Source organism: Mizuhopecten yessoensis, unplaced genomic scaffold (assembly GCF_002113885.1).
Source record: "Mizuhopecten yessoensis strain PY_sf001 unplaced genomic scaffold, ASM211388v2 scaffold716295, whole genome shotgun sequence".
Classification (NCBI taxonomy): Eukaryota; Metazoa; Mollusca; class Bivalvia; order Pectinida; family Pectinidae; genus Mizuhopecten; species Mizuhopecten yessoensis.
In genome coordinates, this window is record NW_018480045.1 from 415,734 (window position 1) to 429,875 (window position 14,142).

The window sequence follows — 14,142 nt, forward strand, 5'->3', positions numbered from 1 at the left end:
ATTGTATATTTCTGGAAAACATGTTGGGGAAAATGTACCTACCAAATATTGTGTGGATCATTCATTGTAGCAAAATAATGTACTGGTTTTTGTATCCTGTCGTTTCCATCCTTAAGTTTCCAAATTTCTATTTGATGGAGATAGCTATACTACCATAATCATTCATAGATTTATAGAAAAAAAGCTTTATGAAATGTGTAATATCATTATGTAATGTGTAATATCATTATGTAATGTCCAATATCATTATGTAATGTGTAATAGCATTATGTAATGTGTAATAGCATTATGTAATGTGTAATAACATTATGTAATATCATTATGTAATGTGTAATAGCATTATGTAATGTCTAATAGCATTATGTAATGTGTAATAACATTATGTAATGTGTAATAGCATTATGTAATGCGTAATATCATTATGTAATGTGTAATAGCATTATGTAATGTGTAATATCATTATGTAATGTGTAATAGCATTATGTAATGTCTAATAGCATTATGTAATGTGTAATAGCATTATGTAATGTGTAATATCATTATGTAATGTGTACCAGCATCATGTAATGTGTAATAACAATATGTAATGTGTAATAGCATTATGTAATGTGTAATAGCATTATGTAATGTGTAAAAGCATTATGTAATGCATTGTAGAATTTAATGTTAAAACTTTTTCTATAATCTATATCTTTTCATGAAAGTCTTTAAAATATGTTTAAGAATGAAAATCTAGGGCTGTATTCATAAAACCATATCATATTTAAAACTTCATTTACAAACTCAAGCCATCTTTTATACAAAAGATTTCCAGTTAAAGATATATTTTAATTGGTACATTATCACTTGAATTAGGGATTGAGCTTGACCACAGTATAGAAACTTGATCACTAAAGGTTTAATGAAAATGGGTCCTGATTAGAAATAGTGTGCAATGGGCTAAATGGATACGAGGACTTAACCTTTAAACATCATATCGTCATTTTCATGTCATTCATATGTACATGTCCAATACAAAAACAATTATGATTCTGAAATAAATAAATTTGAACTCTAAGAATAAGCTTGTTTTTGTTTATTTAAGCATCTCTGATAAATTTGTGAAAGTGTAGGGCATGCTTAACTCGACTTTAAGTAGTGTTGTGCAAGTAACACTTAAAGGTTAATGTTCAGTAATGTGTTAAAGTTAGAAATGACCAAAAAATACATTTTCACATTAAAAAATAATTTAATAATCATAAATAAACAACAACATGAATCAATACAAGGTGAAACTGGTACACAAATACAATGGAGTTGAAATCAGTGGCATTCAATTTAATATAATGGAATTCTTAATGTAATTGTCGTCAGAATAAGGTAAGATAGTGGAGGACTCGACTATATAGTACATGGCTCCAATGAGCTAATATTCCAATTGAACATAACCGATACTATGTAAAAATTGTTTTGTTCGGGATATGATAAGTTGCAACCTTTACATTGAGAGAACATATTACTTTGCAATGGATTTAAATGTCATGTCTGGAGAAATACAACTTTGCGATGGATTTAAATGCGAGAAATTTTGATATGTAAATAAACCACAACTATGGTTATCACTACAGACAAAGTTAACGATTGTTATTTGAGTACAGATATGTATCTACTATTACCAGAACATGTTTTAGAATATGAACAACTATTGGCACATATGAGCTATATCTTTATTTCAGTTGAATCAGACTCTACCATATATTGCTTTCTTGGGGATCCTCATTTCGGGATGACTTTAGCTTAGATATATCATTTCTGAAAAGAAAACCACACCTTCCAGGATTTTATGAGAATAAATAGTTATGAAACAAACAAAATATAAATAAACAACAGTGTTCTGAATGTTAAAATTCAATGGGGTACGACCAGGATTTGAAGTTTTGATTTCAGATTGTTATACAACTAGTTTATAGTGAATGCTGTATAGCGGGAAACCATCGCCCAGTCAAATACGTCGTATTCGCCCTTTTGCAGGTAATATCCATGTTTGCCTAGTGTTAATTTCGCCATTCACATATAATTACTATATATTGTATAGGCGAATTAATATTTGCTGACGTAAATTTGCCCCGGTAAAAAGATAAAAGTTTAACAGCGACGAAAAGTTCCCAGTATTCAGTATTATAAAACTATATAAAATATATATTGCAAAAGCGAAGGTACATATCATTTAGTATAATTCCTTTAATTATTTATAAATAATTTCCTCAATGGCATTGAAGATGGAATGTATACTGTTTTGCTCAACAATTGTATTTCACATTAGCATTGTGAAGATTGCCTTGCTGAAATCTTGTTTAGCTTGGGATAAAATAAAAATGTAATTTTGTGAATGTGCTCTATTTAAATATTCAAAGAAAAACACTTTTGATTTTAATATTACTTGTTTGATTTTGAGCATGCAAAAACATATTTATTGCCAATTTCACATACAGAATAAGAAGATATCTGAATTATTTAAAAGATGGTTACTAGAGTCTAGTCATTCTAGTATAGGTAACACTGAACATAAGCATCATTTGGCTGGATTTTAGTAATAATAGAACATAATTATATAAAACATTAAAATATGTTTAAATTAATCATTGCAAATTTTGACATTTTTCGTTCAAGTTTTTTAATACTGGAACTGTATGGGTAATAAATTAACTTAAAATCTATTAACAGCACTAACTGTATGGGTAATAAATTAACTTAAAATCTATTAACAGCACTAACTGTATGAATGTATGTTATTTACCAGGTACTATAGATGTGTAATTAATTAATCATTGTGAAATTGTTCCCTCTCAAATATACAAAATCAATACTAACACATAGACACACACAGACATATATAAATCTATAGATATGTATTATCTCAAACATTGACAAAACGATTCATCAGGGACAGAAAAATAGAAATAGACCAAACTGTTCTCGCTGAAACACTGGCTGGATAACAATATTAGACATGTAACCATATTACCAGGTAGTCACAGTTAATTTATGAAGTTTTATTCTACTTTATTATGAAACAATGTCTCCAACTTCTGGTGACTGATTATTATGTTTAAAATGAATGTATTCTCTCAGATATAAATGAACTCATAAACTTGTGATATGTCATACATACTAGTGTCACCTTAAACAAATATCAACCTGACGAATTCTAATCATTGTTCAAATCTTGCAGAATACTGCAATAAATCTTCATTTACCAAACAATATAAAGAAATATCAAAGAAATCCTGAACTTTCCATATATATCATTAGAAAATTCAAAAGATAAGTGCCACAATAATTAAAATAATTTTTGCGTTTCAATATCTAAACCAGTCATACAAAACAACATTTTACTCCAAAATCTTTCACCTTTTAAACACTATTTATAAACTAAAAGGTATCCTACAACATTTATCTGTAGCATGTGTATTGAGTGTCAGCTAAATCATGGGCCACCTTGTATCCATGCAAAGAAATTGCATTGCCCTGGAGCAGCACGCATACAACCAATCCTGATCAGTGGGTTAAACACATTAGGATTACCACAATGACACACAAAATGTATATGCAATGTTTTATAATTGTGTGCTAAAATTATAGAAAAAAATATATAAGAGTCAGAACCCACATAAAATCCTGTAATACCTAGCATCAACGGTTCTTATTTCTAAATCTTACAAGTTTAAAGACTAGATTTACAGACTTCAGTTCAGCTATATATAACAATATAGCTTGTTGTACCCTATTTTGTTCGACCCAGAATCAAAATGCATAGGAAATAAATGCTAGCTAAGCATGGTTTTCCTCCAACAATAAATGGTCCTTAATATCACACAACTTGCTTTCAGTAAAGTTTTTCAATGTTTTACCTAGAGACAGTGAATTATAAAGTTTAATATCAACAGTCATATTGGTCAGAATTGTATCAAAATCATATATTAAAAATAAAAAAAATGCAACCTTAACATTTCTTTCTCTCAAATCCTAATACTACATAGTATTGAGTCGTAGCCGAGAGACATACCCCGTAATACTACTACAATACCATGTACACACAAACAAATTAAACGATGAATAAAAGGCTGCAAAACAGCAATAAATCAAACAAATTTAAATAATGTTTTAAGAGTTATGAAGAAAGGTCCTGTAATTTGCATGTTCGATTGTTTGGGCGTGACTTTTAGGAATTCCAGATGTTGTGTTATTGAAAAAGCCAACATTGATTTTTTTATAACAAAACAAAAAAAATTGGTTGGCAAACTTCAATTTGTTGATTTTTTCCTGATTAATATGCAAAATGCAAGATACCAGCGTAAAATGGCCAAATAATACTATTTCATACCTGTGACAAGACTGGGGGGAGGAGGGTGTCTATATCAACAACAATACTGTACTTTAACACTTACAAGACCAGGAATTTATTACCAAGTGCAATAGGGTGGGCTTATCACTGGGCATAGGCCTAGTAATATACAATAAAATAGTTAGGAGACAAATTAATTTCTTCATATAACTGGACTGATTAAGTTTTTTGAGTTATATAGTACTGACATTTGATTTAGAATATGAAGAATAATAGAATCTATTAGGCCTACTCCTGTGTGATGTAGAAAGAGAACTCTCAACAAAAAGCTTAAGATTAAGTTTAGCTGGAGCTTTGCAAAGTGCTTAACTTCAAAAATCTTATCCTGAGACTTTTCTGTTTACACCACACAGGAATAAATTATTATTTTTCTCCCACACTTTCTTATTGTAACTAGAATTGTTGCAAGAATGGCAGACTTATACCCCTGCTAGCTCCAAATGGGCAGAACTCCATAAATAGGGGGAGATAACTCCAATTTATATACTTTATTCACTTCCCAATGGTGCAAGTTTACATGTATCAATTATCATTCAAATCGTTTTCAGAATAATAGCGTATACGGGCTGTTTCACTCTAAATAAGCTAAGAAAGGTTGATCTTCTCCCTAACAAATTTTGGGAAATACCGGTAACGTGTGGGATACAAGTGTGAGAGAACACATAATCACAGTGTGGTAAGGATTTCCATAACACAGGCTTCTTCTGGAATATGTACTTCTCTGACGGCACACGACTGATGAACAACAGTTATGCAAGTACGTTTAAAACATTAGCGGTTCCAGCACAAATCAGTTATTATCTGGAGCCTCCCTCCTCAGTGGCTTTGGCACTTTTCACACAACCTCTGGATGTACATCAGCTTAATAATGTGATGAAACTGAGCCCAGGACTAACATACATCAACTGTCTCTGTAATACTGGTGCTCTAATCATGAGACTGTTTTTACCTCTGACATTTTTGAAGTTAACAAATTACATTTGATTGCTTGTATGACATGATGAAGTAAGTCTCGGTAAGTTTTTAAGATGCTGCTTCCCAGTTATATTAATTTTAACATTTCTAACTCTCCTTCACATGACAATGCAACTGACTTAATAAGACATGTATTTCTTAATTGACAATATACTGAACATGATCCAAATTAAGCAAAGGCATAGCAACCAGAAGCAGTCATTCAAGAGGAATGATGTGTTGGCTCCTCTCCCTTATTATCTACATTAACTGTCAGACAATGTATTTAATGAGATCTGCATTGAATATCACTCTCTATAGTGAATGCTGTATAGCGGGAAACCATCGCCCAGTCATATACCTGGTATTCGCCCTTTTAAAGGTAAAATCCATGTTCGCCTAGTGTTAATTTCGCCATTCACATGTAATTACTATATATTGTTTAGGTGAAATATCATTTGCTGACGTGGTAAATTTACCCCGGTAAAAAGATAAAAGTTTAATAGCGGCGAAAAGTTCCCGGTATTCAGTATTACTTACATTAAATATCAATGTATGAAATACAATTTTCATGGACTATCAGACAATGTAACTAAATGATCAAAGTGTTTCAATGTACTCAAGTTGAAAGACATAACAAAACCAAATTGAATGTAATGGCTGACTAGGAAGGCCTATATGTGTGTATAGGTGTGTATATTTGTAGTCTGATGCTGGGTATCATCACAAGGCATCTACACTCTGGTAACCTTTCTCTTGCTTCAACTCAGGATGACTTTTATCCAGGAAATCCTTCAGCAATGTTGGAAAGTCGGTCATAACCCCTGTCGACCCCAGTTTAAATGCTCGCTCAAACTCTTCTTCAGAATTCAGCACCCATAGATAAGTCTAGAAAACAAAGATTTTCACAAATACTTAAAGCACATATTTAACCGTAACAAATTTGTTACTGCTATGTACATTTTATACAGTTGACTTTATTGCAAGTATCATACTTGGTGATAAGACTCGAAATGGAGGTTTTGTATAAATTCAATAAAACGTTGAAAGTTATCAAATATCATAATTTCACTGCTTCCCACACAAGAATAACAAAGATGTTAGGTGCTGCAAATAGACAGTCACACCACAGATCTACATACTAGTGATGGGCTGTTGATCGATTATAATCAATCATCGATCGGTTTGTCCTTTCCGATTCCGATTATCGATTACAAAATTCCATTATCAAATTAATCGTTTCTTTATTGAAATCAAAGTATTTAATGTTTTCAAAGTAAAAAATGTAATGAAAGTCATTTATTCCTATGATTTTTATTAAATGATTGATAAAACTGCATAAAAATTGCTTGAAATCCAGTCATTATAAAAGAATCAAAACCTAGTGTATAGTTAACAACTCTGTCTTTTGATGTTATGGTAGTGTATAGTTAACAACTCTGTCTTTTGATGTTATGGTAGTGTTCTCACTTTATTTGGGTATTCAGTCCCATAAAATTATGAACCGATGATGCAATCAATCAGCATTCGGTTTACTACTTCTGATTACAAAGCGATTATCGATTATGATTTTAAACTGATTGCCCATCATGGATCTGAACGCAAAACACTGACTTATTCCCCGATTTAAATACTGTGTCAAACAAAACATGTTAATAAATTATCTTAAGGACCGTTTTTTGTAAAGGAAGTAAAATTTTAATCTCATTTTGATATAGATAAACATAATACATTGTATAACGAAGCAGTGTTTATTATTTACCTGGATGCCTCTTCTTTCTAAGTGCTGAAGTAGTAATGGCCTCATCATGAGTCTAAAATCAAAAAATATGAATTATAACATAAATATGATTCCACCTTTGGTTTAAAAACACAGATAACTAATTTGTACATGACAATATTTTGTAAAATCTGTAAAACATCTTATACCTACTTTAACCCTACATATCTAAACTGGACTTGCCCAGTCATTAATTTGGTAAGGTTTAAATGTGATTTTAGGGGTGAATGTGTTATTAGTATAAGTATAGCATTACAGGAACCTCACAAAATAAATCAGTATCTCTACAAAATGGGTTTATAAGTTTCTGGACTATAAGCTAATGGAGACAAAATATATAAGGGACATAACTTATTTTCCCTCTGTTGATATCAAATATCAATTGTTTTTGTGTCAATTGAAATAGAAATTAATACAAAATCAATTTAGAAAGTGTTATGATGGCTATACTCACACATCTGCCAACTTTAAAAGAAACCTCATTTTTCTGTTCAAAGGCCTATTGAATTTTTCACCACTGAAAATTGAAAATAATACAGTTAGTTTTTAAGAAATCCACATACATGTATGCACAAACAAATCACTGGATATAATGCATTCAACTATACATAAACATGGTCATCAAATGATATCCCATAACAATTCAATGTTTCACAGTGAAATTAGATAGTTTTTGATTGTACATTTTGAAAAACAACATTCTTTTGACATTTTCATAATATCTTATTTGAAAATAATGTTTATGTACCTAAAGTTGATTATGATCCACTAACAACTGTCTTAATAAACTTCTCTGTATATCTGTGTATATTGTAGCATGAAAATCCCAAAATGTTACATAATATTGATATACACACACAGTAATTACACCGTAATACATGTGACTACAAATATTACCTCAGGAGAGCGCCAGGCATGAGAACCTCAAAAAGGGATTCTTTTAGGGGCAGGAATGGCAGTATCCCGGTGTAGAAAGTCACTAGTAACAACAGGACACGCTGCATGGAGAATATCAAAGGCACATCGGGGTTCTGTAAGGAAAATGTATGAAATACATGTACATAATGGTCGCCATCAGGATCTCGTAGAAAATATGCTATTCATTGTGTGATATATGAAGGTTGATGTTTTTTATCATGCTTATTGAAGTGCCTTGAACTTCCTGCTGTCACTACCCAAGTTCTCGACGACAGGATGTGACATTACGATGATTGGACCTAGATTTATTTTGTGTGGCAGGTGTCGATGAAGCAGAAGACTCATGTCCTTCCGGAACACCTGGTCTTAATCTCCTTGTAAGTAATCAAGGGTCTCTATCCAAATCTTTCTTTGCTCATGTTTTGCCCTAATTTTATCGACCGAGTTTGAATTATGGTTTTGTTGACAGTATTCCCTTGTTGTGTTTGATATTGCAGGTACATTTACTATATAGTGGTACGAAATGATTACACTACCAAGGTACTGGATCAACACAACACCAAAGCCTTCCCCAGCAACACTGCTAGGCTCTGACAAGATCCATGGAATCTGAGACCACTGTCACAACATCACTCACCTTTTTGTAGAGTTTACTGGTAACTGCTGAACTCCTATTGCCCCAACCGGTCAGAGATGCACGGTCAAACTCTAGAATCAAATCGTTTACCTGCAAAGTCAAGAGATAGACGTTTTTATGAGTGTAAATAAGAATTAACTACCAGGCTATGGTGTAAATAAGAATTAACTACCAGGCTATGGTGTAAATAAGAATTAACTACCTGGCTATGGTGTTAATAAGAATGAATTGTTAAGGGGAACATCATAATACCTTTAACACACGCTTTTTATTACAGATGGAAGGATGAATGGACAAATGCAGGAGACAAACTGACAGAGTGATAACTAAACCCCTCTCAACTATGTGTGTGGGAGGGTGGGGGCGTAATCAATATTGACCGTCAAATTGACAAAGTGATAACTAAACCCCTCTCAACTATGTGTGTGGGAGGGTGGGGGCGTAATCAATATTGACAGTCAACCTGTTTATAAAGTGTGCCATATTAAGTAGCATGCCATGCTTGACATTTTATAAATTGACTCAGATTGTTCATTTTGAGTACAAATAAGACAGCTGTGGGAACATTAACTGACTTCTATTTAACATACCTAGTACAGTGTATTGAGAAAAATATCTTAAAAAAATATTCAATCTTAGAGATTTTTTGATATTTTAACCATAAACTACACTTTTTTTTACCTTTGACATCATCACATCATTGTAAATTGGTTTATGACACCACTGACACCATAGTACCACCCATAAAACAATCAGGATCCTTCAGACCTTACAGGTCCCTGATTACATCACAGTTCCTCACCGGGATCCTAGGACCTCTGGATATTCCCCAGGATAGGACAGGACCTCATAACTACCTGAACACCTACCCTGTTGATGAGATCATCATTGTTGATTTTGATGTCTATGTTGATTGGCATGGTAGGAAAGGCCTGGAAGACGTCCTTCAACAGTGGAATTTGTCTGTCGGATCCACCCTTAGTTTGGAAACCTAGAAATAAAATACATCATTCTTCATCATTCTTCAGAGGGAAAACAAAACAACTCAATAATAGCAGGTACCAGACAGGCCTTAAAATTACCGGTATATATAAATCCAATTTATTCAGCAACATTTAAATATAAATGATTCAAATATATTTTAAAGGTGATCTTATCAAAACTCAAAAAGTACTTTTTGAAATAGATTTTTGGAACAAAATGCTCATTAATAAGTATGATATGAAAAAATGAAAAGCTTACTTTCAAAATGACAGAGTTATAAGGATGCATCTTTATGAAATATTCAAATGCTTTTTATCTAGATAACAATGGTGTACGAAGCTGGTAGCGTGTAGCCTTGGACACAACAAACCCAGACACAGTTCACACATAGCTATAGCAGACATGTCAGTACATGCCTGGGTCAAGCCAATACTTACTGCTCATGAAATCCAAAGACAGCACACTCTGAATTGGAGGCAGATCCTGAAAGTCAATTGTACATTTAAATCATATCTTTAATCAGTTTTATTAAAATATTACCACTAGATGGTACTCATATAGATGCATGTGTCTAAGAATGATAGTCAGATAGAGATAATTTATATCAAAAATAACTCAACGTAAAATGATGCACCTTATCGATTTTTTGTGTCTGTGGGTAATAGCTCAATGTGACCTCTTTTACAGAACTCAATGTAAAATGATGCACCTTATTCACTTTCTGTGTCTATGGGTAATAGCTCAATGTGACCTCTTTTACAGAACTCAATGTGAAATGATGCATGTTATTGACTTTTTGTGTCTGTGGGTAATAGCTCAATGTGACCTCTTTTACATAACATAATGTGAAATGATGCACCTTATTGAATTTTTGTGCCAGTTAATAACAATGTGATCTCTATTAAACAACTCAGCTATTTGTATTACACAGCTCTATTAAACAACTCATCTATTTGTATTACACAGCTCTATTAAACAACTCATCTATTTGTATTACACAGCTCTATGACACAACTCAGTTATTTGTATTACACAGCTCTAGTACACATCTCAGTTATTTGTATAACACAGCTTTATTACACATCTCAGCTATTTGTATTACATTGCTCTATGACACAACTCAGCTATTTGTATTACACAGCTCTATTACACAACTTAGTTATTTGTATAACACAGCTCTATTAAACAACTCATCTATTTGTATAACACAGCTCTATTTCACATCTCAGTTATTTGTATTACCCAGCTCTAGTACACAACTCATCTATTTGTATTACACAGCTCTATTACACAACTCAGCTATTTGTATTACACAGCTCTATTACACATCTCAGTTATTTGTATTACACAGCTCTAGTACACAACTCATCTATTTGTATAACACAGCTCTATTACACAACACAGCTATTTGTATTACACAGCTCTATTACACAACACAGCTATTTGTATTACACAGCTCTATTACACAACTCAGTTATTTGTATTACACAGCTCTATTACACATCTCAGTTATTTGTATTACACAGCTCTAGTACACAACTCATCTATTTGTATAACACAGCTCTATTACACAACACAGCTATTTGTATTACACAGCTCTATTACACAACACAGCTATTTGTATTACACAGCTCTATTACACAACTCAGTTATTTGTATTACACAGCTCTATTACACATCTCAGTTATTTGTATTACACAGCTCTAGTACACAACTCATCTATTTGTATAACACAGCTCTATTACACAACACAGCTATTTGTATTACACAGCTCTATTACACAACACAGCTATTTGTATTACACAGCTCTATTACACAACTCAGTTATTTGTATTACACAGCTCTATTACACATCTCAGTTATTTGTATTACACAGCTCTAGTACACAACTCATCTATTTGTATAACACAGCTCTATTACACAACACAGCTATTTGTATTACACAGCTCTATTACACAACACAGCTATTTGTATTACACAGCTCTATGACACAACTCAGCTATTTGTATTACACAGCTCTATAACACAACTCAGCTATTTGTATTACACAGCTCTATTACACATCTCAGCTATTTGTATTACACAGCTCTATTACACAACACAGCTATTTGAATTACACAGCTCTATGACACAACTCAGCTATTTGTATTTCACAGCTCTATAACACAACTCAGCTATTTGTATTACACAGATCTATTACACATCTCAGCTATTTGTATTACACAGCTCGATTACACAACTCAGCTATTTGTATTCCGCAGCTCTATGACACAACTCAGCTATTTGAATTACACAGCTCTATAACACAACTTAGTTATGTGTATTACACAGCTCTAGTACACATCGCAGCTATTTGTATTACGCAGCTCTATTACACAACTCAGCTATTTGTATTACACAGCTCTATAACACAACTTAGTTATTTGTATTACATTGCTCTATTACACATCTCAGCTATTTGTATTACGCAACTCTATTACACAACTCAGCTATTTGTATTACGCAGCTCTATGACACAACTCAGCTATTTGTATTACACAGCTCTATAACACAACTTAGTTATTTGTATTACACAGCTCTAGTACACATCTCAGCTATTTGTATTACGCAGCTCTATTACACAACTCAGCTATTTGTATTACACAGCTCTATGACACAACACAGCTATTTGTATTACACAGCTCTATAACACAACTCAGCTATTTGTATTACGCAGCTCTATGACACAACACAGCTATTTGTATTACACAGCTCTATAACACAACTTAGTTATTTGTATTACACAGCTCTAGTACACAACTCAGCTATTTGTATTACGCAGCTCTATTACACAACTCAGCTATTTGTATTACACAGCTCTATTACACAAATCAGTTATTTGTATAACACAGCTCTATAACACAACTTAGTTATTTGTATTACACAGCTCTATATCACATCTCAGCTATTTGTATTACGCAGCTCTATAACACAACTCAGCTATTTGTATTACATTGCTCTATGACACAAATCAGCTATTTGTATTACACAGCTCTATTACACAACTTAGTTATTTGTATTACACAGCTCTATGACACAACTCAGTTATTTGTATTACACAGCTCTATTACACAACTCAGTTATTTGTATAACACAGCTCTTTTATACAACTCAGCTATTTGTATTACACAGCTTTATTACACAACTCAGCTATTTGTATTACACAGCTCTATAACACAACTCAGTTATTTGTATTACACAGCTCTATAACACAGCACAATGTTATACCTACAAATATATACCAGGTATGACAAGATCTAATAATATCTCTATGACACAACTTAGTGTGTTTTATATTATAGTATAACACAAAGTGATATTTGTCTTTGCCTTCTCAGTTTCACCAGTAGAACACTAAGTAACATGAATAGAAGAAAGAACTCTGGCCTATCTATAAAAGAACTCAAAAATGTTACAAATCTGAACCTAGGACACAGACCAAATGAAAAATTACACAATTTAGAACAAAACTTATTATCAACATATAATAATTATTGCATTTTTCTGATACTGACCTTATAATCATAGTCGATTATCTCCCCTTCAACACCACATGATCTCTTGAGCGAGTTGTCATGTGTCACGACCACCTGACCATCCTTGGTGATGTGACAGTCAATCTCCAACATCTCTGTCCCAAGGTCAGATGCACTGAAAGTTACACGGGTTAATCAACACAGCAATGACTGATTTTTGAAATCTTGAAGAAATTTCATTATTTAGGCAATTTCATATTCCCACATTAAAAACAAGTTTTTGCTGCCATGCTGCTGCTGATAAAGCATCTGATAGCACAAAAGCTTATTTTTACAGACATCATTCAGTTCTAAAACTGTTCCCAGTAGCTTTCATTCATATCTTTTATTTTTACACTAATTTTTTTTTAGCATAGGAAAATTTTGAACATTGTTAATGACTTACAAACGGAAAGCTGTCATGGTATTTTCCAAGTTTTCACCAGCCCCTGTAATAGTATAAAGGTAAATATATTTCATTTTGATTCTCAAATAACTCTTATTATCGGAATAACTCACTGAACTTTTACCGTAAACTTTCTACTCTGTCAATTTGACTCTCACTCTAATATCTTGAAAGAATAAACGTCTAAATCATAGAATTTATTTTCATGCCTTCAAATCATGTTGAAATAGTATCAGAGTCCTAGACAAAAAACAAGAGGCCCAATGGGCCTGCATCGCTCACCTGGTATTAATCTCACACATGTAATCTTAAAAGTGGACTAAAATACAGCTACAGGCAGAATATCAGTGTGACCTTGAATGTCAAATAATGACATTAGGTTGAAAGTGGGTCAAGGTCATTCATTTGAACAAATTTGGTAGCCCTGATTGCTACAGGCCAAATATCAGTACCCTGGGCCTTTTGGTTATTGAGAAGAAGTTGTTTGAAGATTTTAAGACATTTGACACCTGTGACCTTGAAAGT

At 32.6% G+C, this 14,142-nt stretch overlaps 1 protein-coding gene across 1 annotated transcript in view; it reads right to left on the reverse strand.

Annotated features, from left to right (window-relative positions):
- Positions 1 to 270: 270 nt before the first annotated feature.
- LOC110442737 (glycerophosphodiester phosphodiesterase domain-containing protein 1-like) overlaps positions 271 to 14,142 on the reverse strand; it is a 20,890-nt gene continuing 7,018 nt past the window's right edge. Inside the window, exons 2-10 of the mRNA XM_021486485.1 lie at positions 13,618 to 13,660; positions 13,212 to 13,347; positions 10,095 to 10,140; positions 9,543 to 9,664; positions 8,674 to 8,763; positions 8,016 to 8,149; positions 7,573 to 7,635; positions 7,101 to 7,152; positions 271 to 6,226 (exon numbers count right to left, since the gene is read on the reverse strand). Of these exons, the coding sequence (XP_021342160.1) occupies positions 6,062 to 6,226; positions 7,101 to 7,152; positions 7,573 to 7,635; positions 8,016 to 8,149; positions 8,674 to 8,763; positions 9,543 to 9,664; positions 10,095 to 10,140; positions 13,212 to 13,347; positions 13,618 to 13,660 (851 nt within the window). The 3' untranslated portion in view covers positions 271 to 6,061. The remainder of the gene's footprint in view (positions 6,227 to 7,100; positions 7,153 to 7,572; positions 7,636 to 8,015; positions 8,150 to 8,673; positions 8,764 to 9,542; positions 9,665 to 10,094; positions 10,141 to 13,211; positions 13,348 to 13,617; positions 13,661 to 14,142) is intronic.